Below are 14,479 nucleotides of genomic sequence, written 5' to 3' on the forward strand. Positions count from 1 at the left end.
ATCATAAGATTAAGGATGGAGTGGGGTCCTTTACAGCCGATCTTGTCGCTATTAGTGTCCCAGGAGAGTAAAGATGATAATGGAAAGACTAGCAAGACACTTGATATGATTCTGGCTCAAGCATTAAATGGTGAAGAGCTTACAGCAGCAGTACGCGCTTCATCTCTTGCCCAATTGGACCAAGTGCTCGACCACGAACCGCTCGCTGGTCTGTCGCTAAGCTTTTTGATGTTGCTATCCGCCAAAGCTTCAAAATTAGAACATGCACGTCAAGAAGAGGATATGAATGAGATTCAAACGAAGTTTTTACGACAAATGGCACAACTACTACATAAGATTCCTATGAGTGTGGCTGCTAAAGAGCTTAAGAGACTGAGTGTGCTTTGCGACCAGTATGCACGACAAGCTGTTGGACTTCAGCAGAGTCTAAAAATAATATTTCCACTTCGAAGCTTTCTACAGCGCTTTCATGAGCAGGAAAAGGCGGTATTGACGCCATTGCACGCACAATATCTGTATTTATGTCTCCATTCCAAGTGTTACTTTGCAGCGATAGAAATTTTAGACCAGTACGTTGAATATTTTATACTAAAAATGCAGATGATAGCAATTTTCATGATGTGTTTTGTGGTAACAGAACATTGATTGAGGTCCATTCGCAGTCGCATCTTGTCACATGCGTCGACTTTTTAGGTTACGCGTACTATGGAGGATTGCTCTATCTTGGTGAAAAGCGGTACCAAGATTCACTAGATTTTTTCCAACTTGTTGTCACAGCACCAGCAATATCACTTAGTGCATTTGTTATTGAAGCATACAAGTTAATGGCATTAGTGACGCTCATTGTGAAAGGAGAGAGAGTGAGTTTGCCCAAGTATACACCGTTTGTGGTCGTACGTCACGTAGAGAGTCACTGTGCGGCGTACAATGACCTTGTGAATGCATTTGTGAATGACAAAGAATTTGCTGCGGTAGAGGAAGTTGTAGCAAAGAACATTGAGCTGTTTACACAAGAAAGAAACTTTGGTCTTGTCAAGCAAGTCGTGCACGCGTTCAAACAACGAAAAGTGCTTCAATTGAAACGTACGTATGCTACTATTGAACTCACGCAGATTGCGACAACAGCTGGTATGGTGAATAGCAATGCAGTGGCAGCCGAGAAGATGCTCTTAAGTTTAATTTCCACTGGTCGGATGGACGCTATTATCGATCAACAAAAAGCCATGGTGCGCTTTGTGCTTGAAAAAGAAGACTGTCAGGATAATCACGATGAGTTTCACGGTGAAGTAACATTGAGGCTACAGGAGGAGATGGAAAAGCTTGTGTTGGTCGCATCCCATTTGCGCTACATAGATGTTGAGCTTGTGACGAGCGCAAAATTTCAGTCGCGTTTGCAGAAGGACAAAGACCGGCGCTCAAAAGTTGCTATGCACACCCAGCAGAGCGAAGATCGAACACTTGGTGAAATTGCGAACGGGATGGATACCATGGAGTGAAATGAGAAAAAAAAGCTTTTTAAAACGGTGCTTGTTCGATACACTCTATTAATGACTTATTGCATGACAAGTGCAAGTTGAATCTTGCGTTGACGCACTAATGAAACAGGATTCTTAAGCCGGATTACACGGCACAAGGCAGAGTTCCCAGCATTAAACACACGGTAAATACAGTATGAGGAGCCGTAAATTGCTGCCTGGTCTAATTCGTTCATACTGATTTCAAATACACCCTTCTCCATAGTACGTGTCGACTTGACCTCAATGTATTCTTCTACTTTACTTTTCGATGAAAGCGTGAGATCGTATGGAAGACCGGACTCTTCTTTTTCATTAAGCCATTCAACAGTCGTATTGCTTTCAGCATACTGGCGCTTAAGCTGATTATATACATATTCTTCGCCCCAACGACCAATTGCTTCTCGCTCCTCTTTAGTCATCGTGTTCGACAACGACAGGGACTGCAATCCTGTGTTTGTTGGTGATACTGGAAGCGGTAAATGGTAAGCAGCTCCAGTTGGCTCTGCATTACCGGAATTTGATAGACATAGTGATCTTGGGGTTTGCCTATCATACACTTGCTCAAAGCCGTTGGTAAACGATGTTAAAGGTTGGTATGGGCTCTTAAATTCTCGATCGTTCACTTCGATGTGATGATGTAATTTATTCGAAAAAACTGTCGTGGCAGAAAGCTCACCATCTTCCATGTCATTGAAAGTGCGCTTGTAAGAAGCACACTCATCTGACGACAAGCTGTCGCTCACTTGTTGCACCCAAAGCTTGTCAGCTTCACTGGAAGGTAGTGGAGGCAAACGTTGAGTTTTGATCAGCCAATTCTCTCTGACACCCGCATTCGGCTGAAGTAAACTAAGGTACAAAAAATTCGCGACATTCGTAGCTACATGTGCGCCAAAGAGCCTTTGAGACAACTCCACAAGTACCATAGAGAGCGCACTTGCTTCTTCTTCTCCCGTGATGGATTGCAGGTACAAAACGTTGTTTGGTACATCGAAAAAACAACGAGATAGACTGTCCACACCACGACGGAGACTAAAAGAATTGCCAACACGATAGACGACCTGAAATCCGTCGTGACCGTCCACTAGAATGCACTGAAACCTTAACGCTAACTTTGCGAATGAGTTGTGCGGCAACTTGTCATACAAAGTCCGATGCCAGTGGTACAAACAACGCTGAGCTAAGGCAAAGGCAGTGTGAATTTTCTTGTGAAATGCGTCGCTCGCAGGATGTTGCGTGCTCAGCACACTGACTTCGTACTGCAAATGCGCTTTGAGTGACTTCATCCCACAGCATTCAACTAAGAACGTCCGAACCACGTTAGCGTCGTTACTAATCTCTTCAATTGCCAAGCCATCTAAAAAGTAATTCCATGGGAACAGTCCAAGCACTTGAAGTTGTTCAGCTTGACCCGCCTTTAGCAAGTCCTCCTTTGATAACTCCGTTTGATCGTTAATATACATGCTTGCAGCTGATGTCCACTGTAGCCTTTTATCAATCACTGGAAAAAGCTTTAAATGTTGCACTGTCACGAGAAAATCAGCTTTCTCTTGCTCGTCACTTGATGAAAATATATTTGCCCAAGCTTTGACTAACAGCTGACCCAGCTTCTTGAGTTTTTTCTTGCTCTTCTTTTGTCCTTGCTGAGTACTTGCCAAATGAGCAAAAATCTTGCACCACGTGCTGCCATGGGACTTCAGATGAAGAGACAGTGTGGAAACTTTCGCGAGACGTAATATTGCGTTTAAATCTGTATCCTCTTCAAAACAGTCCGGCTGAATTAACTTGATCTCTTCATTCTTTCGCTTTTTCATATTGTCTGCACTTTTCTCCTTTGTAAGAAATATCACCAACTTCAATAGCTTACGCTCGGTCTTTGTTATTGCTTGAACGGGCTCATCTTTTGAGCTGCAATACACAAACTCACTGCTGCTTTCGCTAATGCTTCGCACTGGCAACCAGGGAATCGACTTGAGTGTTTTCTGTATCTCTTTCATCTCTCTAGTCGATAGTGAATTCTTCTCTACCTTCTTTGAAAGTGCGCACAAAAGCGGTAGCATCTTTTTCTTCCAAACTTTGACATCGCATAGATTCTTGCCGCACATGTTTGATTTCTGCTCGGAGAGCATTTTGCACAGGAAGGAGACGGATGGCTTGCGCTGAACCCCACAAATTTTCGTAAAGAAGTCACGTAGGAATTTTGGATATAGCGTCTCTAGAACAACCAGTTCTCTCTCCTGCAACGATGACGTCCACACAACATAGTTCGTTCCAACAAATTGTGATTCATTACTCTCCGTAGACATTTTGGCAGGAGAAAAAATCATGGCTTTTTCTGTAAATGCTGACAGAATTTCTCTCTTTGTTTCATCAGATCGTTGACTTTTTTCCCACAAGTACGAGTACATTTGAATCATTTGATCAAGATTCAGCAATGACATCGCAGTCGGATTCACCGCAAGAGTCGAGATGACGGAAAGCACATCAGAGACCGTTGCAGTTGATTTCATGCCTAGTACTTGCTTAGCAAACTCGTCACTCTTCCACACCATTGAGCTAAACGTAACCATAGAAGGTGTAAATAAGCGAGTGACTTCGTCTGTTGTCAACCAAAGTTCGTTTGGGCGATGAAAGTGCGCATCAGATCCTTCCACCCAGCGATAATGCTGCCAAAAGGAAAGACCCGTATCATCATTTTCTAAAGACTCAGAGTCAGATTCACTGTCGCCGTATTTTCGATGTTCCCACTGTTTCTCCATGTGCTGAGCTAAAAGCATTGACATGCTACGCTTAACATCGTTGTCTTCTTCGGCTTCAATCCACTTCAGTAACTGTTTTGTTCCAGTTTGTAAACGTGCATCTGACTTCAGATTAACAATATCTAGCAGCATCGGCACATCACAAATTTTTGTTAACAAATACTGCCACTGCTCGTCCAAATCCTTGAATGGTGTTTCAGTGTCAGAGTCAAAATAGTAGCTGTCCGACACGATTGAAATAGCATCCTCAGCTTCGTCACACGTCTTTACTTTTAACTTGATCCATTCAACAAGTTTCGCCATATCTCTTGAAGTAGATGGTAAGATGGCGAACAAATTCAGACTACCGGCTGGAATGAGGCGACCACAAGTCGTTGCGACGACCATGTGAAGTTTCACATTTTCATGCATTGAGCAATTTCTGCATCCCATCAGATGAGAGGCAAGGAATTGTCCGAATTCAAGCACACCTCTAGCTTCCACTTCTTTCTTGTCAGTACATTCAGTAGAATTACAAAGCACTGCCATTGTCGGTAAGATATGATGACGAATCATATCGTGATCTTCCATCACGTGGAGACCAACATCATTCAACAAGAAAGCACGGAGCTTTGAGTTTTTGCTCACAGCTTTCGTAAAATGGTCGTCTAGGATACGAAGGTCATTAAAAAAAGCGTAAAATTGTTTACGAGTGGAGACTTTGTCGTCAGCCTGAAAACTCGATAAAAAAAGCGAGTCGTGAGCATCAGCCAAAGAAACCCACTTGAAATTGCCGTCTGTACGCTCTTTGTGCTGCAATGGAAAACACTTGATCAAACGTAATTCCTGCCGAAGTAAGCCTGAAAGCCGGTCCTTTCGCCATAATTTCGCAAGAACTGTCAATACATCCACCGTCCAGTCGATATCATTCTTTTGTGCTGACAGTGACAGGATTCGCAACATGTGTGAAGCATTAAGCTGTTCGATACGTAGCTGGCTCTTCATGGATCCAGACATAGCTGAAGACACATCAGGATGCAAGAGTCGCTTGCAACACGTTGACACAAGCACGTCTTCGCTTAGCATCTCCAACAACCCATTCTTGATTTCGCTAGCATCATTTCCCATCAGGTGAAAGCAGTCGATCAGCTCTGCTGGCATTTCAAATATAGTCGAAGATGAAGGTGTAGCGGAAGGTAGCCACTTGACTTGACGTAGCAGACGCATGATCTCTTGAACGATACTTCGAAACGGGGCTTGTACTTCATTTTCAAGTGGTAGCAACGACAACATGTGTGAGATTCCAGCAATCAATTCACTTGTTTGCAGCATTGACACATAAGAAAACACAGCATCACGCACAAGTTCTGGAAATTTGGATACCAGCCACTCATTCCACTCACTTCCGTTTGTAATTGCTTCTCGAGAGCTTGGAATCTCAAAGTCTCCTTGCAAAATAAAGCGAAAGCCATAGGATCGTAGCGGTAAATAGCAAAACACCTGTTGAAGTGGGGGTCTATCTTCCAACTTATTGGAGTCTTCTTTGAGAGCTATTGGAATCGCAACAGCAATCTCCGTAAAATGCTTACGGTGGAATATTTGAGGCAGCTCGAGCATTTCCTTGATTACTAACCAGTTCTGCTGTGTGACTTTCGCAATGTTCTCGCTCTTTTTTTCTTGGCAGTACAACTGAACAAGTCTTGAGTTTGAGGAAAGCGTCTTCTCCTTTTTAAGAAAGTGAAGTGAATAATCCTGTGCTAGAACACGAACACGAAGCTCTTGAATACGTCGAAGAAAGAGCAAAACAGACGGTTCAAACGCTAAAAGGGACTGAGAAATATCGTCCATCCTCTGCACTGATGTCTCATTCAATGGCAGCACAAATGTCGTGCCGCGGATCTGCTGCCATTGAGTCGTATCGTCCAGCCAATACGGCAATATGTATCCCATACCATTACCATGCATGGAGCTCTTAGCGTGAAAGCAAATGTGAAATCCATTCGAATGAACTTGTGGGTGGTCTGACACCTTGAACACACTTTTAAAACCAATCCCTTTTTTGCCAATACTCGCCTCTTCATTCTCTGCTGCCTTTGTTGATGCACCAACGTCACAAATCGCTTGAATATTGGCAGAAGAGAAACCCTGTTCGTTGTTGTAAAAGACAATTTTCTTGTCAGCCGTCAGGGTAAATTCGCCACGCGGAGTTACCCCTTCGTCATACTTGTTATCATCAGCATTTTGCAATAGTTCAAGAACAAAGTGCGTACTCTCACTGTACAGCTCGTCGCTGAGCCGCTTAAGTGCTCTTTCTAGACGCTGCTGTTGAATCAGCAGCACAGACGTGGTAGCTTCATCCTGAATCTGTAATCCAACGCCAAACTGCTTTTTGCGGATGTCCTCTACAAACGATTGACAAGAAGTTATATGGGCATCGTTCCATGATTCATCATCCACTTCTTTAGCGGCTGTTTTGGGTGAAAAGCTTATTTCTTCCGTGTTTATAAGACTAGCGACCTTGCTTTTGCCATCAACACTGATATTAGCTGCATCAAATGACGGATCGAACTTCTTTTCGAACGGTTCTTTTCCACAATGAAAAGAGGTGACACAAGTCTCACTTGCATTGCTAGTGTCTGCCATATTGGCACTGCTAGTGTCTGCCATATTGGCACTGCTAGTGCACCACTTATTTGCTTCGTATGTCCACAATGGTGATGAGCTTCGCTTGGATATAAGCATAAGTGTCTTACATTCTGCATCAGTTTTGCAAGCCTTCCATACTTGGTCGACAAATTCGGACCCAGCATCGTGACCAACGGCTCCAAGGAGCAACGACAGTATAAAATCCGCAAAATCATTTGGTGTTTCCATCAAGACTTCCACCAGAAAACGCTTAAGATCATTTTCTTCCAAATTAATGAGGTAGGCACGTAAATGTGCTTGAACGAGCTGTTGTGGAAAATTTGCTTGACCTTTGCTCGTCACGACCATCGACACTAAGTGAAGTGCGACTTGGCTGGCAGTCACATACTTATTCTTTTGCTCTGCCCGACGAAGCAGTAGCTCTAGATCGGACGGCGTTGACGATTCATTAACTCGCACAATTGCTCCGTTTATACAACACACTAATAAAAAATTGTTTGACGGTGCATGATCAAGTAACATCATTTCATGCAAACGAATAAACGAGAGCAATGGCCCACATGGCGAGGCATAACGCTCTTGCCAATTCAAATATAAAGCTACATTCACTAAGAACGGGCAGTTACGCAGCTCCACAAGTGCTTGCTCTATCAACTCACCTGTTGAATTCTTGCAGCTGGAATTGTCATCATAACGGAGGTCCAAGCTGCCAGAATACTTAACAATAGAACTATCGTCAGAACTGGTATCCTCATTCATTAACTTGAGAATCTCTTCAGCACTTGGAAACAAGCTGTCAAGAATATGAGCACCTCCGAGCTCGACTGAAAGGCGACGTGCTATCCACTGTTGTTGCTCTTCACTAGAAAGTGTGCTCAGCGAAGAAGATGAAGCAATGGTAGCACGACAATCGCGAATAAATGGCAGTAATCCTTCCTTTAACTTCTTGTTTGTAGTATTTATCGTTGCTGCGCGATCATTATTCACCTGAATGGACATAAAGAGGTTTGAAAGACACTTGGCAGCGCCGATGTCATCGTTGAGGCCATTATCCATGATCTCGGGAAGTAGCTCAAGCACAGACCGCCGTCCAGCCCAAGAAACGTCTTTTGACTTTGACGTGAATTTATTAATCAGATTCTCTTCAAGAGACGAAAGAACCAAAAGCACATCCTTCGTTGTTTGAGGCTGATCTTTAGGCATATTAGCGTTTAGGAAGCTTGTGATTTCAGCCTTCACGTCTTCAAGTGTTACAATTGCAGATTGGTTAAGCTTTGCATGCCTCGTGGCAAATGGATCCGCGGGCGAGACTGGGAACACTTCACTTGATACTGTCACGCCCTTCTCTCCTTTTGTTACATTGTCACTTTCTACCTCATCTTCCTCATCACTTGATTCGACATGACACTTACAAGTGCACGAACAAGTACACAAACTCTCATTCACACAGCAACAATTGCATTCTTCTTTGTCGCTTTCATCCATTACTTTTTTAAGACTTTCTTCGTCATCAGCAGGTAGTTTGTCATCACTAGAGAGCAGAGCGCACGTTTTAGCAATGATACTGCAAATCACCCACGTCACGACTTTGAGCCTAGAATGATGTCTGCTTTTCTGCGACGAGACTAGAAATCGTGTCAACTGATTGCGAAGCTTCGAGTCCGTTTCAGCAATTGCTTGCGAAGAAATTGGTTTAGAATATTGCTGCGGTGTCTTTGCATTTGCAGCAGCTTTTCGCCGCAAAACGTTATCCAAATACACGTCTACATCAGTGACGCGCTGAAGCAGATCCAATGATAGCGATTGCAAGCTGCTTTTCATATTTCCATTGGTCTGTATGATGCTTCTCTCCGTCTCGGTTCGTGAATTAACTCGTTGCAACAGCTCATTTAATGCTTGCTTTCGATTTTCATCACTAAACTTTTCTTTTGTCAAGCGAAACATTTTCTCTGCAACTTCACGCTGAAATTGCTGTTCCACGGTCTTAAGTTCTTTCATCTCATGATTGGCCACACGACGCAACAAGCCCACATAAGCACCAAATCCATACGGATCAATAAATACGCCCATGGTTTGAGAACTCGGTTGTCGGTAGTGCTGCGCTAAATAGTGCAAAAATTCGTGCAAATCCACGTGTGAAGATGCTCGAAACACATCTTGACCTAGTAGATTTTCAAATTGCCGTAAACACGTCACGACATCTCCAGTTGTGATAGTAAACATGACACTAGGTGAATGATAGAGTTGTTGCACGGCTTCCGTATGCAGAAATGAGTTTCCCAGCTTAAGTTCATGGAAAGACTGCAGTCCTTCATGCTGTAGAAATGCTTGATGACATTCATATAGTGTATTGATGCGTCGACTATGTAAATAACATGTAACAAATGTCCATACGCGTTGATTTACAGTGTGCAATTGCTTTAATGCTGGCAGCTGCAATGCACTGAAACCCATAAGCTCTTCAAACGCATTAACATCTATCCATTCAAATAAGAATCAATACAATCCCATATCAAGAGATAAAACTGCATACAACATACGAAAATGATTGCAGGTGGCGCGCACCACAATATCAAGTGTCAAGGCATTAGGTGGAGCTGATGGACTTGACTGATTGGCTCGAAAAGCTTCAATAAAAGCGACAACGTCTTTCTGGACTTGTATCGAAGCTGACGTTGGTCTTAATTGCTCATTAAGACGCTGATGAGAGTTTTGTTGATGTACAAAAGGTCTATTCTCACCATAATGCTGCTGGAAACGTTGCCAGTTTCCGCGCATGATTATACAAAGAATCTGACTGGCTGTGGTTTAAATTGAATACAAATTTTTGAGTCCATCTGATTCTATGTACAATACACCATTACCTAAGACTATCGCGAATGTGTGCGGTGAAGAATGTGGATGGAGCAGAAATCGCTTGTGTCTGTTGCTATCTTCGAACAGTTGCGATGGCAGCACTTTTGGACTAAGAACATTAAGAATGAGATTCTACTTTTCTTCTCTGTAGCATATTTAGTAGTAATACACATCGTACCTCCACCATGTGCCCAGCACAATCCATACCGTTTCCTTGTTAACTTACACCAAGTCACTCGACAAGAATTCTCTCTTTCAGTCTCACCATCATGATTAGTTGTCGATAGTGAGGCTATGTCACTCAAATGCTGAGCCTCAAAAAAAGGTTTACTTAACCCGCTCCTCTTTCCCTGTGTCTCTTCTTCTGGATTACATAGCGTCTCCATCTCGTAGCGTCCATCGTGCCAATTCATCTCAACCTGGGAGGTACGAGATACGTTTCGGACTCGACTGTAGCTGGTACTCAGATCGTTAAATTGCGTTTCGGACGTCATATATGGTCTCCGATAATTTTGTGCATGGATATTGTAATTAATGGCTCTTCCCTCTTGAGTATCAGCAACGATTTGGCGGGAGGCACCATAAGGTCGTCTCCATTGTTCCTCTACGTCGTTAGAAATGTCAAATCAAGCGCAAGATTCGCAAGAACATGAGTGCTTACAATGTACAACTACCTACCTGTTCTCCACGACATTTCTTGGTGATCTGAAGCACGGCAAATCTTATAGTTTATATCAAAGTGCAGTCAAGAATAAAGACAGTACCACTGGATCACGGCAGTGATAACTCATACAACTTAGAATGTTTCGCGCCCGTCTCAACATGATCAATCAACTAATTTGTCTATCTATTTGCTTATGGAGTCCCGACCGCTCTTGACTTCGAGATACGCCCACTTAATCCATGGCAGCAAAGCTTTTATGTCCTTTGTCTCGACTGTAGCACCACACCAGATACGCAAACCAGGAGGTGCGTCACGGTAAGAACCAATGTCGTATGCCACCTGCTCACGCTCTAATAACGTCTGCATTTGTTTTACTTCATCTTTGGAAAAGCCGTCTATTTGAATACACACAGACGTATTCGAGCGGATTGCCTTGTCAGCTGCAAGAAACTTAAACCATCGCGAATTTTCGACTGCAAAGTCCTCAACAACCTTAAGATTTTGCTGCGAAATCGCTATGAGACCATCTTGGCCGCCAACGCTATCTGTCCAGCGCAGCGCATCGAGGTAGTCTTCTACACACAGCATTGAAGGCGTGTTGATAGTGCTACCTTCAAAAATTTCTTTCAGTAATTTCCCTGTGCTGGCATCGGTCATGCGAAATATTTTGGGGATCGGGCGATTCGTCGGTACAAATGACTCAAGCCGTTCGACAGCCCGGGGGCTTAAAATAATAACACCATGACCGCCTTCACCACCAAGAACCTTCTGCCAGCTGAACGTACAGACGTCGATTTTGTTCCATGGCATTTCCATGGCAAACGCAGCCGAAGTCGCGTCATTGAAGATCAGGCCCTTGCGGTCGTTCGGAATCCAGTCGCCGTTAGGCACTCGCACGCCACTGGTAGTACCATTCCATGTAAACAGTACGTCGTGATCACAGTTTACCTTACTTAAGTCTGGGAGCTGGCCGAATGGGGCGCCAAATTCCCTCACATTGTCGATTTTGAGTTCCCTTGTGACATCTGTAAACCACTGCTTACCAAATGACTCCCAGTAGCACACGTCTACCGGACGTTCGCCAAGCATGGACCACATCGCCATCTCAAAAGCACCAGTATCCGAAGCTGGCACGATACCAAGGTGATAGTCCTCTGGAAGCTTTAAAATACTTTTGGAACGTATAATCGCCTCCTGCAACAAGCCCTTACCCAATTTCGAGCGGTGGCTACGACCCAATACAATGTCAGGGATCGAAGATAAGGAATATCCTGGACGCTTCTTGCAAGGTCCTGAGCCAAAATTTGGCGATGACGGCTTGACGCGCGGCTTTGGGTGGCGCACTATTGACACTTTCGCCACGTCATCTGCATCGTCGCCACTCATGTCATCCGTGATGTTACTACTAGGTTGAAGGAATTGTCCCAAAATGCCTTTAGATACAGCCGTACGCAGCTCCAAAAGGTTTACACGGCGGAGATTTGTCAACATGCTTAAGGCTTCCAATTCCTCCATCACAGCATCTGGTATCGCTTCATCCACGTTAAGTACACCGACAGCAGCCGAACCCAATTGTTCACGTGCCAAGCCGAAGCAACCAATGTTGATCTCGTGTTTGGCCAATACCGACGTAACCTTGTGCAGCACGCCAGGCTCGTCCGTATTGTTAAATAGCAGCATTGATCCACTTGGAATCGCGTCCATGGGAAGGTCATCAAACGACACAAAGCGAAGCTGATTCTTGCCGAATACAGTGCCTGTAATCTTCTTACATGTGCCGTTCTCCTTTTCAAAGATAACTGTTAGTTGATCAGAAAAGCTGCTCCCTGCGGCCTCGTCGTGCTTGTGTTCTACTGTCTGGATACCCATCATGTCAGCAATGTGTTTTGCGTTCGTAAATGTCACTTCCTCTTCCAACATGTGCGAAAGCAATCCTTTTAGCACTCCGTTGACTAGTTGTCCCGAAAGCTCCGACGACGTAACTTTGGAGCCCTCAGATACAACAAGCACACGCTTGAGTCGGTTTTCATCCAAAAGTTGTGCTTGCATGCTGCCAAGCTTTTCGGCCAGTGACAGTAGCGGCATGAATTCTACGCGCTTTCCGAAATCAATATTAGGTGCATTAAGCACACCTCCGAACGACTTGCCAGCCAGCGCGTCATTAACCTTATACGCCAAATCACGCGCGACTTTCTGCTGAGCGTCCGTCGTGAGTGCGCCAATGTGAGGTGTCACAATTACATTTTCGTGACTCACAAGCTTCTTCCAAACATCTGATGCTGGACTTGGCGCTAGAATATCAAAGGCTACTCCAGCAATCTTCTTACTCTCAATAGCTTCTAACAAAGCTTCGTGGTCAATCAGACCAGCACGCGCTCCATTTATCAACTTGACGCCAGATTTACAAAGTGTCAATCGCTGTGCGTTCACCAAATGCTTCGTATTGGCGTTAAGTGGTACATGAAGAGAAATATAGTCACTGCGGGAGAACAGCTCATTTAACGAGACTGGTTCGATACCATATGCTTTAGCACTCGTATCCGATAAAATGGGGTCGTATCCAATAACATTCATACCAAAGGCATTGCAACGCGTAGCAACTTCGCGGCCAATACGACCAAGTCCGACAATACCCAAGGTCTTGCCGTGAATCTCGGACTTGCGGACGGATGGATTAGAAACGCCAAGTCCGAGGCGCGAGACAGCCGTAATTAGACCCACTGTCAGCTCAGCTGCTGATATTGTATTACCAAACGGTGTGTTCATGACCAATACGCCCTGCTTCGTAGCGCTCACCATATCAATGTTGTCCACGCCAGTGCCGGCGCGACCGATGATCTGTAATTTTTGCGCTGCGTCCAGTACATTCCGATCAACTTTGGAGCCAGATCGAACAATCAGAACATCATAATCAGGTATTTGTGCTACCAGGTCGGCGTGCGAGAGTGCAGCGCAATTAGTCGTGACGTCGTGGCCAGCGGCGCGCAAAAGTTCGGGGCACACAGAGTCGATAGGATCACTACACAAGATACGTGCCATAGCAGCTGTCGAACGGTGAAACCTGCGAGTATGTGACAGTTTCGGTGTCGGAACTAAGCGACACAGGCGCGGCGTCAACAAGGTGCGGCGCAGCATCAGGGGTGGATGAATGCAAATCCAAGATTTCTACCAATTGCGGTGGCTCACTAATGCATTAATCAAATGCCTAAAATTCATACTAACAATGTTTTGTGCAAACCTGCATTTTTGAAAAATTACAATATATTTAATAAGAAATTAATTAAAATATTACGGTTGTACGACAAATGTTGTCAACGGGACCGGCGGGAAAAGTAATCTGCCTCGTATTCGTACTCGGCACGCTCGATGCTTCCGCATAGTCTACCGCTACTAAAAATCGTGAGCTATACGTGATTGCACCACACGGCTAAATCTATCGTTCTTTGGACGCGAGCAATCCTAAAGGACATGGGTCGAGTTGCGGGAAGACAATCAAGGAGCAATCGCATTGGCCAATAACGCCGGATTCCATGCGAGGACAGAACATGTGGATATCAAGCACCACTTCATTCGTGAGAACGTGCAAGAAGGACGATTGAAGATCGACTATATATAAGCTTGCAGATATGCTAACGAAAGCACTCGGAGCCAAGATGCTGCAGTTTTAGCGTGAAGCTTCTGCAATCAAGACACGGTCAGCAAACAATCATAACCAACATTCGCGGTGAGTGGGGGTGCTAATATTGCATCGCTGAATGGCCCTATACGGCGGTTATGTGACCGCGGTTTCATACGACGGTTCAAGAATGTCAGGTACGACGATTGAGTAGCACAGCTAAATATATTCACTTTGGATTTTAGGTAGCATAGGTTTAGCGAACTAAGGACCTAAATATATTCACTTTGGATTTAAGGTAGCACAGGTTTAGCGAACTAAGGACCTAAATATATTTACTTAGGCTTTTAGGTAGCACAGGTTTAGCGAACTTAGGACCTAAATATATGTTGAACAAAATAGGTAGCCCGATACGCTACCCCTGCGCAAAAGTGCTGCAAATGTC

General features: G+C 44.3%; 4 protein-coding genes across 4 annotated transcripts; 1 reads left to right on the plus strand and 3 right to left on the minus strand.

Annotated features, from left to right (window-relative positions):
• Nucleotides 1–15: 15 nt before the first annotated feature.
• On the plus strand, nt 16–1,496 carry PHALS_05990 (cop9 signalosome complex subunit; the record flags this gene model as incomplete). Its single annotated transcript, XM_024723324.1, has 2 exons — nt 16–569; nt 638–1,496. 2 exons carry the CDS (start codon nt 16–18, stop codon nt 1,494–1,496), a joined length of 1,413 nt encoding a protein of 470 aa, XP_024574313.1.
• A 56-nt stretch (nt 1,497–1,552) lies between these two features.
• PHALS_05991 (phosphoserine aminotransferase) lies at nt 1,553–9,676 on the minus strand (the record flags this gene model as incomplete). Its single annotated transcript, XM_024723326.1, has 2 exons — nt 1,553–9,375; nt 9,439–9,676. The coding sequence occupies 2 exons, from the start codon at nt 9,674–9,676 to the stop codon at nt 1,553–1,555; spliced, it is 8,061 nt and encodes a 2,686-aa protein (XP_024574314.1).
• Nucleotides 9,677–9,768: 92 nt separating this feature from the next.
• On the minus strand, nt 9,769–10,448 carry PHALS_15131 (uncharacterized protein; the record flags this gene model as incomplete). Its single annotated transcript, XM_024723327.1, has 2 exons — nt 9,769–10,358; nt 10,433–10,448. The coding sequence occupies 2 exons, from the start codon at nt 10,446–10,448 to the stop codon at nt 9,769–9,771; spliced, it is 606 nt and encodes a 201-aa protein (XP_024574315.1).
• A 153-nt stretch (nt 10,449–10,601) lies between these two features.
• On the minus strand, nt 10,602–13,457 carry PHALS_05992 (phosphoserine aminotransferase; the record flags this gene model as incomplete). Its single annotated transcript, XM_024723328.1, has 1 exon — nt 10,602–13,457. One exon carries the CDS (start codon nt 13,455–13,457, stop codon nt 10,602–10,604), a length of 2,856 nt encoding a protein of 951 aa, XP_024574316.1.
• Nucleotides 13,458–14,479: the final 1,022 nt, after the last annotated feature.

Source organism: Plasmopara halstedii (genome assembly GCF_900000015.1).
Source record: "Plasmopara halstedii genome assembly, contig: Scaffold_292, whole genome shotgun sequence".
NCBI lineage: Eukaryota > Oomycota > Peronosporomycetes > Peronosporales > Peronosporaceae > Plasmopara > Plasmopara halstedii.